This window comes from Bufo gargarizans, chromosome 10 (genome assembly GCF_014858855.1).
Source record: "Bufo gargarizans isolate SCDJY-AF-19 chromosome 10, ASM1485885v1, whole genome shotgun sequence".
Taxonomy (NCBI): Eukaryota; Metazoa; Chordata; class Amphibia; order Anura; family Bufonidae; genus Bufo; species Bufo gargarizans.
Window position 1 is genome coordinate 67,914,144 of NC_058089.1, and position 15,287 is coordinate 67,929,430.

The window sequence follows — 15,287 nt, forward strand, 5'->3', positions numbered from 1 at the left end:
CAAGGAGGCGTTACACTGTATGGGGGCAGCCACAAGGAGACGTTACACTGTATAGGGGCAGCCAGGCAGCCACAAGGAGACGTTACACTGTATGGGGGCAGCCACAAGGAGACGTTATACTGTATGGGGGCAGCCACAAGGAGGCGTTACACTGTATGGGGGCAGCCACAAGGAGGCGTTACACTGTATAGGGGCAGCCAGGCAGCCACAAGGAGACGTAACACTGTATGGGGGCAGCCACAAGGAGACGTTACACTGTATGGGGGCAGCCACAAGGAGGCGTTACACTGTATGGGGGCAGCCACAAGGAGACGTTACACTGTATAGGGGCAGCCAGGCAGCCACAAGGAGACGTTACACTGTATGGGGGCAGCCACAAGGAGACGTTACACTGTATGGGGGCAGCCACAAGGAGACGTTACACTGTATGGGGGCAGCCAGGCAGCCACAAGGAGACGTTAATTGTATTAATCATTGGTGGCAGTGGCCACAGGGTCCCCCTCCCATCATTGGTGGCAGTGGGCCCCCCTCCCTCCACAGTATTAATCATTGGAGGCCACAGGGTCGTCCCCCCATCATTGGTGGCAGTGGGCCCCCCCTCCTCCCTCCCAAATATTAATCTTTGGAGGCCACAGGGTCCCCCCCCATCATTGGTGGCAGTGGGCAGTTCCGATCGGAGTCCCAGCAGTGTAATGCTGGGGCTCCGATCGGTTACCATGGCAGCCAGGAAGCTACTGAAGCCCTGGCTGCTATGGTATGTTAGTAAGCAGCATTATACTCACGTGCGCCGTGGCCGCCGGGCGCTCCTTCTGTCTGTGCGGCGCATTGCTAATGCTTATAGCATTAGCAATGCGCCGCACAGACCTATGAGAAAAAGGAGTGCCCGGCGGCCACGGCACACGTGAGTATAATGCCGCTCACTAACATACCATAGCAGCCAGGGCTTCAGTAGCTTCCTGGCTGCCATGGTAATCGATCGGAGCCCCAGCATTACACTGCTGGGACTCCGATCGGAACTGCCCACTGCCACCAATGCAGGGACTTAAGAACATTCCCGGCACCCGACCTCTGAGAGGACGCTGTGATCACCGCGCTGGGATTAATTGCGCGGATCACAGAGTCCTCTCAGAGGTCGGGTGCCGGGAATGCGAGTCACAGTATTCCTTCCCTCCCTCACGCCGGCCGAATGGATAAGAGCGCCGCCGCAAGCGTACAAGTACTCTGTGCCGTACGGTTCATGCTGGGGCGGGCAGCCGTGGATTTAGAAGCGGTCAGCGCACATGACCGCTTCTATGACGTCACGAAATACTGCAGTATTTAGGAAACGGCGATATCGCCATATCGCCATTTTTTTTATACCGCGGTATATCGTGATACCGGTATATCGCCCAACCCTAAGTGGAATCCTTCAAAAGAAACCTGAAAACCCACCTCTTCAGACAAGCCTACAACCAGTGACCCTGCTGCCTCTATACCGCCATGACCAACTTAACCCGCACCTACTGTGTCCTTCTCCCATACCATGTAGATTGTAAGCCCTCACGGGCAGGGCCCTCTCTCCTTCTGTACCAGTTTGTAACTCATCTTGTTTATGATTAGTGCATTTATCTGTATTATGTATGTGCACCCCTTATCATATGTACAGCGCTATGGAATGAATTCTGCTTTAATAATAAATAATAATAATAACACTCCTAATGTTCGACCGCCTGCTCCAACAAGAAAAAGACGTCAACAAGTATTTGTATGACCGGGGTGCTAGGACAGCCTCTGCGGAGCTGGGAATTTTTTTGCCACGTTACTGGACGCTCATGCGCAATGCCTGTAGGCTCATGCGTCCTTTTGAGGAGGTGACAAACCTAGTCAGTCGCACCATCAGCGACCTCATCCCATTTGTTTTCTTCCTGGAGCGTGCCTTGCGAAGAGTGCTGGATCAGGCTGTAGATGAGCATGAAGAGGAAGAGTTGTGGTCACCATCACCACCAGAAACAGCCTTGTCATCATCGCTTGCCGGACCTGCGGCAACGCTGCAAGAGGAGTATGAGGAAGAGGAGTCAGAGGAGGAATGTGGCTTTGAGAAGGAGGAAGACCAACCGCAGCAGGCATCCCAGGGTGCTTGTTGTTGTCACCTATCTGGGACCCGTGGGGTTGTACGTGGCTGGGGGGAAGAACAGACCGTCAATGACATCAGTGAGGAGAAGGAACGGGAAATGAGTAGCTCGGCATCCAACCTTGTGCAAAAGGGGTCTTTCATGCTGTCATGTTTGTTGAGGGACCCTCGTATAAAAAGGATGAAGGTGAACGACCTGTACTGGGTGGCCACACTACTAGACCCCTGGTATAAGCAGAAAGTGGTGGAAATGTTACCAAATAACCGGAAGTCAGAAAGGATGCAGCAGTTCAAAACCAAACAAAAAAATATGCTTTACACAGCTTATAAGGGGGATGTCACAGCACAACGGGAATCTAACAGGGGAAGAGGTGAAAGCAATCCTTCTCCTACCACGACCACGACGGCAAGGACAGGACGCTTTACAGATGTGTTGTTGATGGAGGACATGCAGAGCTTTTTCAGTCATGCACATCGCCACAGCCCTTCGGGAGCCAGCCTTAGAGAACGACTCGACTGACAGGTAACAGACTACCTCGCCTTAACTGCAGATTGACACTCTGAGGAGCGATGAACCCCTTGACTACTGGGTGTGCAGGCTTGACCTGTGGCCTGAACTATCCCAGTTTGCGATAGAACTTCTGGCCTGCCCCGCTTCAAGTGTCCTGTCAGAAAGGACCTTCAGAGCAGCAGGAGGCATTGTCACTGAGAAAAGAAGTCGCCTCGGTCAAAAAAGTGTTGATTACCTCACCTTTATTAAGATGAATGAGGCATGGATCCTGAGGGACTGACAGTGGGGGATACGTTTGACTAACTAAAGGCCTGATGACATGCCTTGGCCTCAAAATGGTCCCCACGCTGCTGTATTTAATGTCTGCATACCGGATGACTTTCGTGAATTCTCCGCCACTAACTAGGGTTCAGGCCGCAATGTTTTAGTCACCTTTCTGCCTGGTAAACATCAATTTTTCCTGCAACAATACCGAATTTTTCAGGCATATGTACATGCCTAATTTTTCTGGCCTCTAGTGCTGCACTGTGGCTGCAAAAACAGCAACTTTTTTTTAACGTTATATGGGTTTTTAATACATAAAATAAACTATTAAGAGACTTTATTATAATTTTTTTATTAGAAATAATGCAGACAATTTAAGAAATCCCCATCAATTCCAATACAAAGCTAGTATAGAGCTCAGAACAAAATTATTTCAGGATGTCATTAATTCGACAATGATTAATCAATTCGACACACGTCCCCGGACAGGGGACGTAACAGGGATTAAACTGATGAAAATAGTACTATAGAAAATATCACAAATATCGGGTGTGACAGTAAATTGCACGGCGCAGATGCAGTGACCGTGGCGTGGATTCAAACAAAGGGGAGAGAGCAAGCGTTTTTTTAACCATCTCCCTGTTCGAAAAATCAATTCAATTCACCTTTCGGGAACCCTTGGTGTTGTACGTGGCTGGGTGAAGGAAGAACCCTTCAATGACATCAACGGGACATGGCTAGCTTGGTATCCAACCTTGTGCAAATGGGAAGTTTGCAGTTGGGCAAATGGACTGTTTGCGGTTGTTTTTTGCGGTGCATTAAAAGGGGAGTTTGGTCTGTCAATGTCTGTGAAGCGGGCGTAACCCTTACACTACCTGATCAATACTTACAACATCATACCTGATCGTATACACACACTGGATGTTTTAAACCATGTTGTTCAAAAAAAAAATAGGATTCTTAGGTGATTTTTGCCCTTTATGGATTAAAATCCAACTCTGCGTCAACTATGTAATTTTCCATGCCCTTTATGGATTAAAATCCAACTCTGCGTCAACTATGTAATTTTCCATGGGAGTTTTGCCATGGATCCCCCTCCGGCATGCCACAGTCCAGGTGTTAGTCCCCTTGAAACAACTGAGCCCACATCACCGGAACTTCGGTACTCCAAAAAATGCCTTTGCCCTGGGTGATTTAGCGCAGGGCAAAGGAGAGCACCGGAGCATGAACTGCTCTGATGCTCCTGTCAGGGGGGCTGCCGGGGCGAAAATGGAGGTATGTCCGGGTTCAGCTCTGAACCTGGACAACCCCTTTAAGTCTGACCTGAGATTTTCTATTGGATTGAGATCTGGGCTTTGACTAGGCCATTCCAACCCATTTACATGTTTCCCCTTAAACCACTCAAGTGTTGCTTTAGCAATGTGTTTGGGGTCATTGTCCTGCTGGAAGGTGAACGTCCGTCCTAGTGCCAAATCGCGCACAGAGTGGTACAGGTTTTGCTCAAGAATATCCCTGCATTTAGCACCATCCATCTTTCCCTCAACTCTGACAAGTTTCCCAGTCCTGGCTGCCGAAAAACATCCCCACAGCATGATTCTGCCACCAACATGTTTCACTGTGAGGATGGTGTTCTTTAGGTGATGTGATGGGTTTGCGCCAGACATAACGTTTACTTTGATGGCTGAAAAGTTCAATTTTAGTCTCATCAGACCAGAGCACCTTCCTCCATACATTTTGGGAGTCTCCCACATGCCTTTTTGCAAACTCACACCATGTCTTTTTGTTTTTTGCTGAAAGTAATGGCTTTCTTCTGCCCACTCTGCCATAAAGCCCAACTCTTTGGAGCGTACGGCTTATTGTCGTCCTATGTACAGATACTCCAGTCTCTGCTGTGGAACTCTGCAGCTCCTCCAGGGTTATCTTATGTCTCTGTGCTGCCTCTCTGATTAATGCCATCCTTGCCAGTCTGTGAGTTTTGGTCTTCCTGCCCCAGCTTCCTATGGCAAATAGCCCTCATGTGGTTCTCTATGGATTCCCTATTGATCCGAGGCAAAAACTATTATTCTCAGGGACAACCACAGCATACCTGGCTTCATACCCACTTTCTCCTTATCATTCTTTACAACTCCTTCCTCATAACTCTTTCAGGTTTAGCATTTATATAACTGAAAAACATTTTAGGTTTAGTTTTACTTTCTTTGGCAATGAGCCTGGCTCCCTTTATCGGTCTTTTAACATATTCTGTTTTTCTCCTTGTAGGTTTTTAGCTCTTCTTCACTACATTCCTGTTTTAGTAACTTAAATGCTTTCTTTTTGTCATTTATTGCCACATTACATTTCTATTTATCCACATTGTTATTTTTTAGTTTGTGACCCTTTTAATCCCATAAGATAGGTATCTCTCGTAATTAGAGTTTAGGATGCTTTTAAAAATATCCCATTTTGTGGGCTGTATTTTAGTTTTTTAGGACATAGTTCATCAGTCTCACTAACTTGGACAATCTAAACTGGTCAAATTATTATTATATTTTTTTGGGAAGTTAAGCGTTTTGTGCCTCCCTGAAAAAAAAACACAATTTTGAATTACAATTGGAAGTTGATTATATTACTCCCAGGCATCCCCCAACCTACACATCTGTTCTGTCAAGTCTATTGGTTAATATAGTAAAGTCCAATATGGCCATCCCTCTAGTTAGATCCTATACCAGTTGAGAAAGGTAATTATCTTTAGCTTTTCCAAGAATCTGTTTCCTTCATGATATCCAAAGCTTTCAGTTTCTCAGTCTTGGTAATTGAAGTCCCCTATAATAAAGAACTTTATTTGTTTTGCTGCCTCTTCTATTTCCATTAATAGTAGATTTTCTGTGGACTCTGTTATATTAGGTAGCTTATAACAAACTCCTATCAGTATTTTATTATTGGGTTTCCCACTATGTATTTCTACCCACAGTAACTCAGAGTATGGGCTTTAGTCAGGTTTTTATATAAAGGCAAACCCCTCCCCCTTTATGGTTTTTATGAATGACAGTCATATACAGTCTCAAAAAAGACTTTGATAATTTCATTAAAATAGACAATTACCACAAGGTCCTTGGTTCACTTCTGTAAAATCTTCCAGATGATCGGTAATCCCTGTGAAATTGTCTTGTAGATCTGGATTTTTCCTTATTATCTTTCTGCAGATAAAAAAAATAAAAATACAAAATGTGTTTAGCATTTTCATATATATTTTGCTAGAAGCATTATGGATAAAATATATACATATTATATACAGTGGATATAAAAAGTCTACACACCCCTGTTAAAATGTCAGGCTTCTGTGATGTAAAAAAAATGAGACAAAGATAAATCATTTCAGAACTTTTTCCACCTTTAATGTGACCTATAAACTGTACCACTCAATTGAAAAACAAACTGAAATCTTTTAGGTGGAAGGAAGAAAACAAAAAAAAAAAAAAAAAATAATGTGGTTGCGTAAGTGTGCACACCCTCTTATAACTGGGGATGTAGCTGTGTTCAGAATTAAGCAATCATGTTCAAAATCATGTTAAATAGGAGTCAGCATACATCTGCCATCATGTAAAGTGCCTCTGATTAACCCCAAATAAAGTTCATCTGCTCTAGTTGGTCTTGCCTGAAATTTTCTTAGTCGCATCCCACAGCAAAAGCCATGGTCCACAGAGAGCTTCCAAAGCATCAGAGGGATATCATTGTTAAAAGGTATCAGTCAGGAGATGGGTACAAAAGAATGTCCAAGGCATTAGATATACCATGGAACACAGTGAAGACTGTCATCATCAAGTGGAGAAAATATGGCACAACAGTGACATTACCAAGAACTGGATGTCCCTCCAAAACTGATGAAAAGACAAGAAGAAAACTGATCTGGGAGGCTACCAAGAGGCCTACAGCAAAATTAAAGGAGCTGCAGTAATATCTGGCAAGTACTGGCTGTGTGGTACATGTCACAACAATCTCCCATATTCTTCATATGTCTGGGCTATGGGGTAGAGTGGCAAGACGAAAGTCTTTTCTTATGAAGAAAAACATCCAAGCCAGGCTACATTTTGCAAAAACACATTTGACATCTTCCAAAAGCATGTGAGAAAAGGTGTTATGGTCTGATGAAACCAAGGTTGAACTTTTTGGCTATAATTCCAAAAGATATGCTTGGCACAAAAACAACACTGCACATCACCAAAAGAACACCATACCCACAGTGAAGCATGGTGGTGGCAGCATCATGCCAAGGGGCTGTTTTTTCTTCAGCTGGAACTGGGGCCTTAGTTAAGCTACAGGAAATTATGTACAGTTCCAAATACCAGTCAATATTGGCACAAAACCTTCAGGCTTCTGCTAGAAAGCTGAACATGAAGAGGAACTTCATCTTTCAGCATGAGAACGACCCAAAGCATACATCCAAATCAACAAAGGAATTGCTTTACCAGAAGAAGATGGAGCATATGGTGCGACACAGCTGAAGCTGACTTCAGCTGTGTCGCACCATACGCCCCAGCCCGAAGATTTTACCTTTTTGTACGAATAAAGGACTTTTAACCACGCCGGTGAGTGCTCCTTTTTCTATTCCTCTCCCTATTTTGTGTGCATACTGTCAAGGCTGTGCACCACCGAGACGTGCAAGGGACAGGTAGTTGAAGACTGGGTATCATTATTAATGTGACGTCTGGCAGTGCCTCCTCTCTCTCTACTCTCCACACCTTGATGTTAAAGTTTTTGGGAATTGCCCAGCCAGAGTCTTGATTGATTGAAAATCTGTGGTGTGATCTGAAGAGGGCTGTGCACAGGAGATGCCCTCGCAATCTGACAGATTTGGAGTGTTTTTGCAGAGAAGTCAAAATGTGAGAGACAATTTTTATCCAGCTCACCTCCCAGTGTTGTATGATCCCGATTCCGAAACCCTAGGGGAGTGACCCCATCGCAGGCTGCAGGTAATTATGAAGAAAGGTCTCAGATTCAAGTTGGATCCATATTAAAAACCTCTTCTTTATTAGGACATCATGCAGACATGACAGACTGCCACATAGTACAACAGATTAGCGTTGACGCGTTTCGGGTACTGGGACCCTTAGTCGTAACGTTGTTGCACAGTGAGACACCCCAATATAAAGGAAAAAGATGACCATTCCCCCAAACAATCCATGGGGGGCGGCATTGATCCTATTGGTCGTCTCCCTGTGCATCACACCCTAGTTGCCACCCACTCATTACCGAGTTGATGCATTACAGACTGTACTGGGACTTAACGAAAAGTTAACCCTTAGGGACTCTGATCCAATTCCCGTGAACATTCACTAGAAAAGGAAACAACCAAAAGTCCAAAGAAACGCACAGTGTGAACACACCAACTCTTGCAACATATAAAAACATATATTGTACATAACCAAGACAGCCTTCACCCTTATAACAGTATTTATGTGCCAAAATGTGCCATGCTAAAAGATTCATACCCAAAAAGACTGAGTGCTGTAATAAAATCAAAAGGTGCTTCAAAAAAGTATTAGTTTAAGGGTGTGCACACTTATGCAACCAAATTATTTTATTTTTATATACAAACCGGATTCCAAAAAAGTTGGGACACTATACAAATCGTGAATAAAAACTGAATGCAATGATGTGGAGGTGCCAACTTCTAATATTTTATTCAGAATAGAACATAAATCACGGAACAAAAGTTTAAACTGAGAAAATGTACCATTTTAACCACTTGGCGCCGCGCTAACCCCGAAAGGCGTCATTGCGGCGGCTCTCCCAGGCTACGCTAACGCCAATTGGCGTCATCTCGCGTGAGCCGAGATTTCCTGTGAACGCGCGCACGCAGGCGCGTGCGCTCACAGGAACGGAAGGTAAGCGAATGGATCTCCAGCCTGCCAGCGGCGATCGCTCGCTGGCAGGCTGGAGATGTGATTTTTTTAACCCCTAACAGGTATATTAGACGCTGTTTTGATAACAGCGTCTAATATACCTGCTACCTGGTCCTCTGGTGGTCCCTTTTGTTAGGATCGACCACCAGAGGACTCAGGTAGGTCAGTAAAGTAGCACCAAACACCACTACACTACACTACACCCCCCCCCCGTCACTTATTAACCCTTTATAAACCACTGATCAGCCCATATAGACTCCCTGATCACCCCCCTGTCATTGATCACCCCCATGTCATTGATCACCCCCCTGTAAGGTTCCATTCAGAGGTCCGTATGATTTTTACGGATCCACGGATACATGGATCGGATCCGCAAAACGCATACGGACGTCTGAATGGAGCCTTACAGGGGGGTGATCAATGACAAGGGGGTGATCACGCATATAGATTTCCTGATCACTTCCCTGTCATTGATCACCCCCCTGTCATTGATCACCCCCCTGTAAGGCTCCATTCAGACGTCCGTATGATTTTTACGGATCCACTGATACATGGATCGGATCCGCAAAACACATGCGGACGTCTGAATGGAGCCTTACAGGGGGGTGATCAATGACAGAGGAGTGATCACCAATATAGACTCCCTGATCACCTCCGTCATTGATCACCCCCCTGTAAGGCTCCATTCAGACGTCCGTATGATTTTTACGGATCCACGGATACATGGATCGGATCCGCAAAACACATACGGACGTCTGAATGGAGCCTTACAGGGGGGTGATCAATGACAGAGGAGTGATCACCAATATAGACTCCCTGATCACCTCCATCATTGATCACCCCCCTGTAAGGCTCCATTCAGACGTCCGTATGATTTTTACGGATCCACGGATACATGGATCGGATCCGCAAAACACATACGGACGTCTGAATGGAGCCTTACAGGGGGGGAATCAATGACAGGCGGGTGATCACCCATATACACTCCCTGATCACCCCCTGTCATTGATCACCCCACTGTAAGGCTCCATTCAGATGTCCGTATGTGTTTTACGGATCCACGCATCTATGAATCGGATCCGCAAAACACATACGGACGTCTGAATGGAGCCTTACAGAGGGGTGATCAGTGACAGGGGGGTGATCACCCCATATAGACTTCCTGATCACCCCCCTGTCATTGATCACCCCCCTGTAAGGCTCCATTCAGACGTCTGCATGTGTTTTACGGATCCACGCATCCATGGATCAGATCCGTAAAACGCATACGGACGTCTGAATGGAGCCTTACAGGGGGGTGATCAGGGAGTCTATATGGGATGATCACCCCCGTGTAAGGCTCCATTCAGACGTCTGCATGTGTTTTACGGATTCACGCATCCATGGATCGGATCCGCAAAACGCATACGGACGTCTGAATGGAGCCTTACAGGGGGGTGATCAGTGACAGGGGGGTGATCACCTCATATACACTCCCTGATCACCCCCTGTCATTGATCACCCCCATGTAAGGCTCCATTCAGACATCCGTATGTGTTTTGCGGTCCCGATCTATGTATCCGTGGATCCGTAAAAAACATATGGACGTCTGAATGGAGCCTTACAGGGGGGTGATCAATGACAGGGGGGTGATCAATGACAGAGGGGTGATCACCCCATATACACTCCCTGATCAACCCCCTGTCATTGATCGCCCCCCTGTAAGGCTCCATTCAGACATTTTTTTGGCCCAAGTTAGCGGAAATATATATATTTTTTGTTTGTTTTTTCTTACAAAGTCTCGTATTCCACTAACTTGTGTCAAAAAATAAAATCTCACATGAACTCACCATACCCCTCACGGAATCCAAATGCGTAAACATTTTTAGACATTTATATTCCAGACTTCTTCTCACTCTTTAGGGCCCCTAAAAAGCCAGGGCAGTATAAATACCCCACATGTGACCCCATTTCGGAAAGAAGACACCCCAAGGTATTCCGTGAGGGGCATATTGAGTCCATGAAAGATTGACATTTTTGTCCCAAGTTAGCGGAAAGGGAGACTTTGTGAGAAAAAAATAAAATAAAATAAAAATTTCCGCTAACTTGTGCCCAAAAAAAAAAATTCGATGAACTCGCCATGCCCCTCATTGAATACCTTGGGGTGTCTTCTTTCCAAAATGGGGTCACATGTGGGGTATTTATACTGCCCTGGCATTTTAGGGGCCTGAAACCGTGAGAAGAAGTCTGGGATCCAAATGTCTAAAAATGCCCCCCTAAAAGGAATTTGGGCCCCTTTGCGCATCTAGGCTGCAAAAAAGTGTCACACATCTGGTATCGCCGTACTCAGGAGAAGTTGGGGAATGTGTTTTGGGGTGTCATTTTACATATACCCATGCTGGGTGAGAGAAATATGGGAAAAGTTGTCATTTGCAGAGATATTTCTCTCACCCAGCATGGTTATATGTAAAATGACACCCCAAAACACATTCCCCAACTTCTCCTGAGTACGGCGATACCAGATGTGTGACACTTTTTTGCCGCCTAGGTGGGCAAAGGGGGACACATTCCAAAGAGCACCTTTCGGATTTCACAGGTCATTTTTTACACATTTTGATTTCAAACTACTTACCACACATTAGGGCCCCTAGAATGCCAGGGCAGTATAACTACCCCACAAGTGACCCCATTTTGGAAAGAAGACACCCCAAGGTATTCTGTGAGGGGCATGGCGAGTTCCTATAATTTTTTATTTTTTGTCACAAGTTAGCGGAAAATTATGATTTTTTTTTTTTTTTTCTTACAAAGTCTCATATTCCACTAACTTGTGACAAAAAATTAAAAATTCCAGGAACTCGCCATGCCCCTCACGGAATACCTTGGGGTGTCTTCTTTCCAAAATGGGGTCACTTGTGGGGTAGTTATACTGCCCTGGCAATTTAGGGGCCCTAATGTGTGCGAAGTAGTTTGAAATCAAAATCTGTAAAAAATGGCCGGTGAAATCCTAAAGGTGCATTTTGGAATATGTGCCCCTTTGCCCACCTAGGCTGCAAAAAAGTGTGACACATCTGGTATCGCCGTACTCAGGAGAAGTTGGGCAATGTGTTTTGGGGTGTCATTTTACATATACCCATGCTGGGTGAGATAAATATCTTGGTCAAATGCCAACTTTGTATAAAAAAATGGGAAAAGTTGTCTTTTGCCAAGATATTTCTCTCACCCAGCATGGGTATATGTAAAATGACACCCCAAAACACATTCCCCAACTTCTCCTGAGTACGGCGATACCAGATGTGTGTCACTTTTTTGCCGCCTAGGTGGGCAAAGGGGCACACATTCCAAAGTGCACCTTTCGGATTTCACAGGCCATTTTTTACATATTTTGATTGCAAAGTACTTCTCACACATTTGGGCCCCTAAATTGCCAGGGCAGTATAACTTCCCCACAAGTGACCCCATTTTGGAAAGAAGACACCCCAAGGTATTTTGTGATGGGCATAGTGAGTTCATGGAAGTTTTTATTTTTTGTCACAAGTTAGTGGAATATGAGACTTTGTAAGAAAAAAAAAAAAAAAAAAAAAAAAAAAAAAAAAAATCATAATTTTCCGCTAACTTGTGACAAAAAATAAAAAGTTCTATGAACTCACTATGCCCATCAGTGAATACCTTAGGGTGTCTACTTTCCAAAATGGGGTCATTTGTGGGGGGTTTCTACTGTCTGGGCATTGTAGAACCTCAGGAAACATGACAGGTGCTCAGAAAGTCAGAGCTGCTTCAAAAAGCGGAAATTCACATTTTTGTACCATAGTTTGTAAACGCTATAACTTTTACCCAAACCATTTTTTTTTTTACCCAAACATTTTTTTTAAATCAAAGACATGTAGAACAATAAATTTTGCGAAAAATTTATATATGGATGTCGTTTTTTTTGCAAAATTTTACAACTGAAAGTGAAAAATGTCATTTATTTGCAAAAAAATTGTTAAATTTCGATTAATAACAAAAAATGTCAGCAGAAATGAAATACCACCAAATGAAAGCTCTATTAGTGAGAAGAAAAGGAGGTAAAATTAATTTGGGTGGTAAGTTGCATGACCGAGCAATAAACCGCTAAAGTTGTGGAGTGCCAATTTGTAAAAAAGGGCCTGGTCACTAGGGGGGGGGGGGGGGGGTATAAACCTGTGGTCCTTAAGTGGTTAAGGGAAAAATATGTTGGATCAGAATTTCATGGTGTCAACAAATCCCAAAAAAGTTGGGACAAGGCCATTTTCACCACTGTGTGGCATCTCCCCTTCTTTTTACAACACTCAACAGACGTCTGGGGACCGAGGAGACCAGTTTCTCAAGTTTAGAAATAGGAATGCTCTCCCATTCTTGTCTAATACAGGCCTCTAACTGTTCAATCATCTTGGGCCTTCTTTGTTGCACCTTCCTCTTTATGATGCGCCAAATGTTCTCTATAGGTGAAAGATATGGACTGTAGACTGGCCATTTCAGTACCCGGATCCTTCTCCTAAGCAGCCATAATGTTGTGATTGATGCAGAATGTGGTCTGTCATTATCTTGTTGAAAAGAGATGACGTCTGGATGGGAGCATTTGTTCTAGAACCTGAATATATTTTTCTGCATTGATGGTGCCTTTCCAGACATGCAAGCTGCCCATGCCACACGCACTCATGCAACCTCATACCATCAGAGATGCAGGCTTCTGAACTGAGCCTTGATAACAACTTGGGTTGTCCTTGTCCTCTTTGGTCCGGATGACATGGCGTCCCAGATTTCCAAAAAGAACTTCGAATCGTGACTCGTCTGACCACAGAACAGTCTTCCATTTTGCCACACTCCATTTTAAATGATCCCTGGCCCAGTGAAAACGCCTGAGCTTGTGGATCTTGCTTAGAAATGGCTTCTTCTTTGCACTGTAGAGTTGGATGGCACGGTGGATTGTGTTCACTGACAATGGTTTCTGGAAGTATTCCTGAGCCCATTCTGTGATTCCCTTTACAGTAGCATTCCTGTTTGTGGTGCAGTGTCGTTTAAGGGCCCGGAGTTCACGGGCATCCAGTATGGTTTTACGGCCTTGACCCTTACGCACAGAGATTGTTCCAGATTCTCTGAATCTTCGGATGATGTTATGCACAGTTGATGATGATAGATGCAAAGTCATTTGCAATTTTTCGCTGGGTAACACCTTTCTGATATTGCTCCACTATCTTTCTGCGCAACATTGTGGGAATTGGTGATCCTCTACCCATCTTGGCTTCTGAGAGACACTGCCACTCTGAGAAGCTCTTTTTATACCCAATCATGTTGCCAATTCACCTAATTAGTGTTAATTGATCTTCCAGCTCTTCGTTATGCTCAAATTTACTTTTTCCAGCCTCTTATTGCTACTTGTCCCAACTTTTTTGGGATTTGTTGACACCGTGAAAATTTGAATCAATGTATTTTTCCTTTAAAATGATACATTTACTTGGATTAAACGTCATCTACGTTCTATTACAAATAAAATATTGACATTTGCCATGTCCACATCATTGCATTCAGTTTTTATTCACAATTTGCTTAGTGTCCCAACTTTTTTGGAATCCGGTTTGTATTTTCTTCCCTCTACCTAAAAGATTTCAGTTGGTTTTCAATTGAGTTGTACAGTTTATAGGTCACATTAAAGGGGGAAAAAGTTCTGAAATGATTTATCTTTGTCTCCTTTTTTTACATCACAGAAACCTGACATTTTAACAGGGGTGTGTAGACTTTTTATATCCACTGTATATTTAGCTTAAGATGTTGTGCAATTGCGACTTTTTCTTTCTAAAATCCTGTTGCAAAGTCCTCACAGTTTATGATTCTGCAATAAGCGTATTTTTCGGCATATTTTAGTGCACCAACAGAAGAGTATATTTTGGTTATAAAGTACCTTTTTTCCCAAAAACACGTTACAGAGTTTCCTTATTTAAAGGGGTTGTGTCACTTCAGCAAGTAGCATTTATTATATAGAGAAAGTTATTACAAGCCACTTACTAATGTATTGTTATTATTCATATTGCTTTCTTTACTGGATTCATTTTACCATCACATTATACACTGCTCGTTTCCATGGTTAGGAAGATAGGAAAAAGCACTAGCTTATATGCACTCCCATGGTCCTTGCCACCAGAGAGGCTGACACTTTTTCCTATAGTGTGCAAGCATGACCACCACAGATGGATTTCAGGGTGGTCTGTAACCATGGAAACGAGCGGTGTATAATGTGATGGAAAAATGAATCCGGCCAGCCAAGGAAGCAATATGGATAATAACAATACATTAGTAAGTGGCTTGTATTAACTTTCTCTACATGATAAATGCCACTTACTGAAATGAGACAACCCCTTTAATAATCCGTTCACCACACCTGTGACTTCTCATTGTTTAAATAGACCTCATAATGTCTGTTAAAAGACAGAGTGGCAACAGGCAGGGTAATGGAAAGTGACTCGTGCCACGTCATCCACAAGTAAGGCTACTTTCACATTGGCGTTTAGGCTTTCCGTTTGTGAGA

The 15,287-nt window shown here is 44.0% G+C and overlaps 1 protein-coding gene across 3 annotated transcripts in view; it reads right to left on the reverse strand.

The window, feature by feature from the left end:
• The window catches only part of LOC122921143 (capping protein, Arp2/3 and myosin-I linker protein 3-like), a 782,130-nt gene that overhangs the window by 595,478 nt on the left and 171,365 nt on the right, over positions 1-15,287 (reverse strand). For all 3 annotated transcript variants that reach the window (XM_044271159.1, XM_044271158.1, XM_044271160.1), the window contains one exon: positions 5,967-6,061. In XM_044271159.1, coding sequence (XP_044127094.1) covers positions 5,967-6,061 — 95 coding nt within the window. The remainder of the gene's footprint in view (positions 1-5,966; positions 6,062-15,287) is intronic.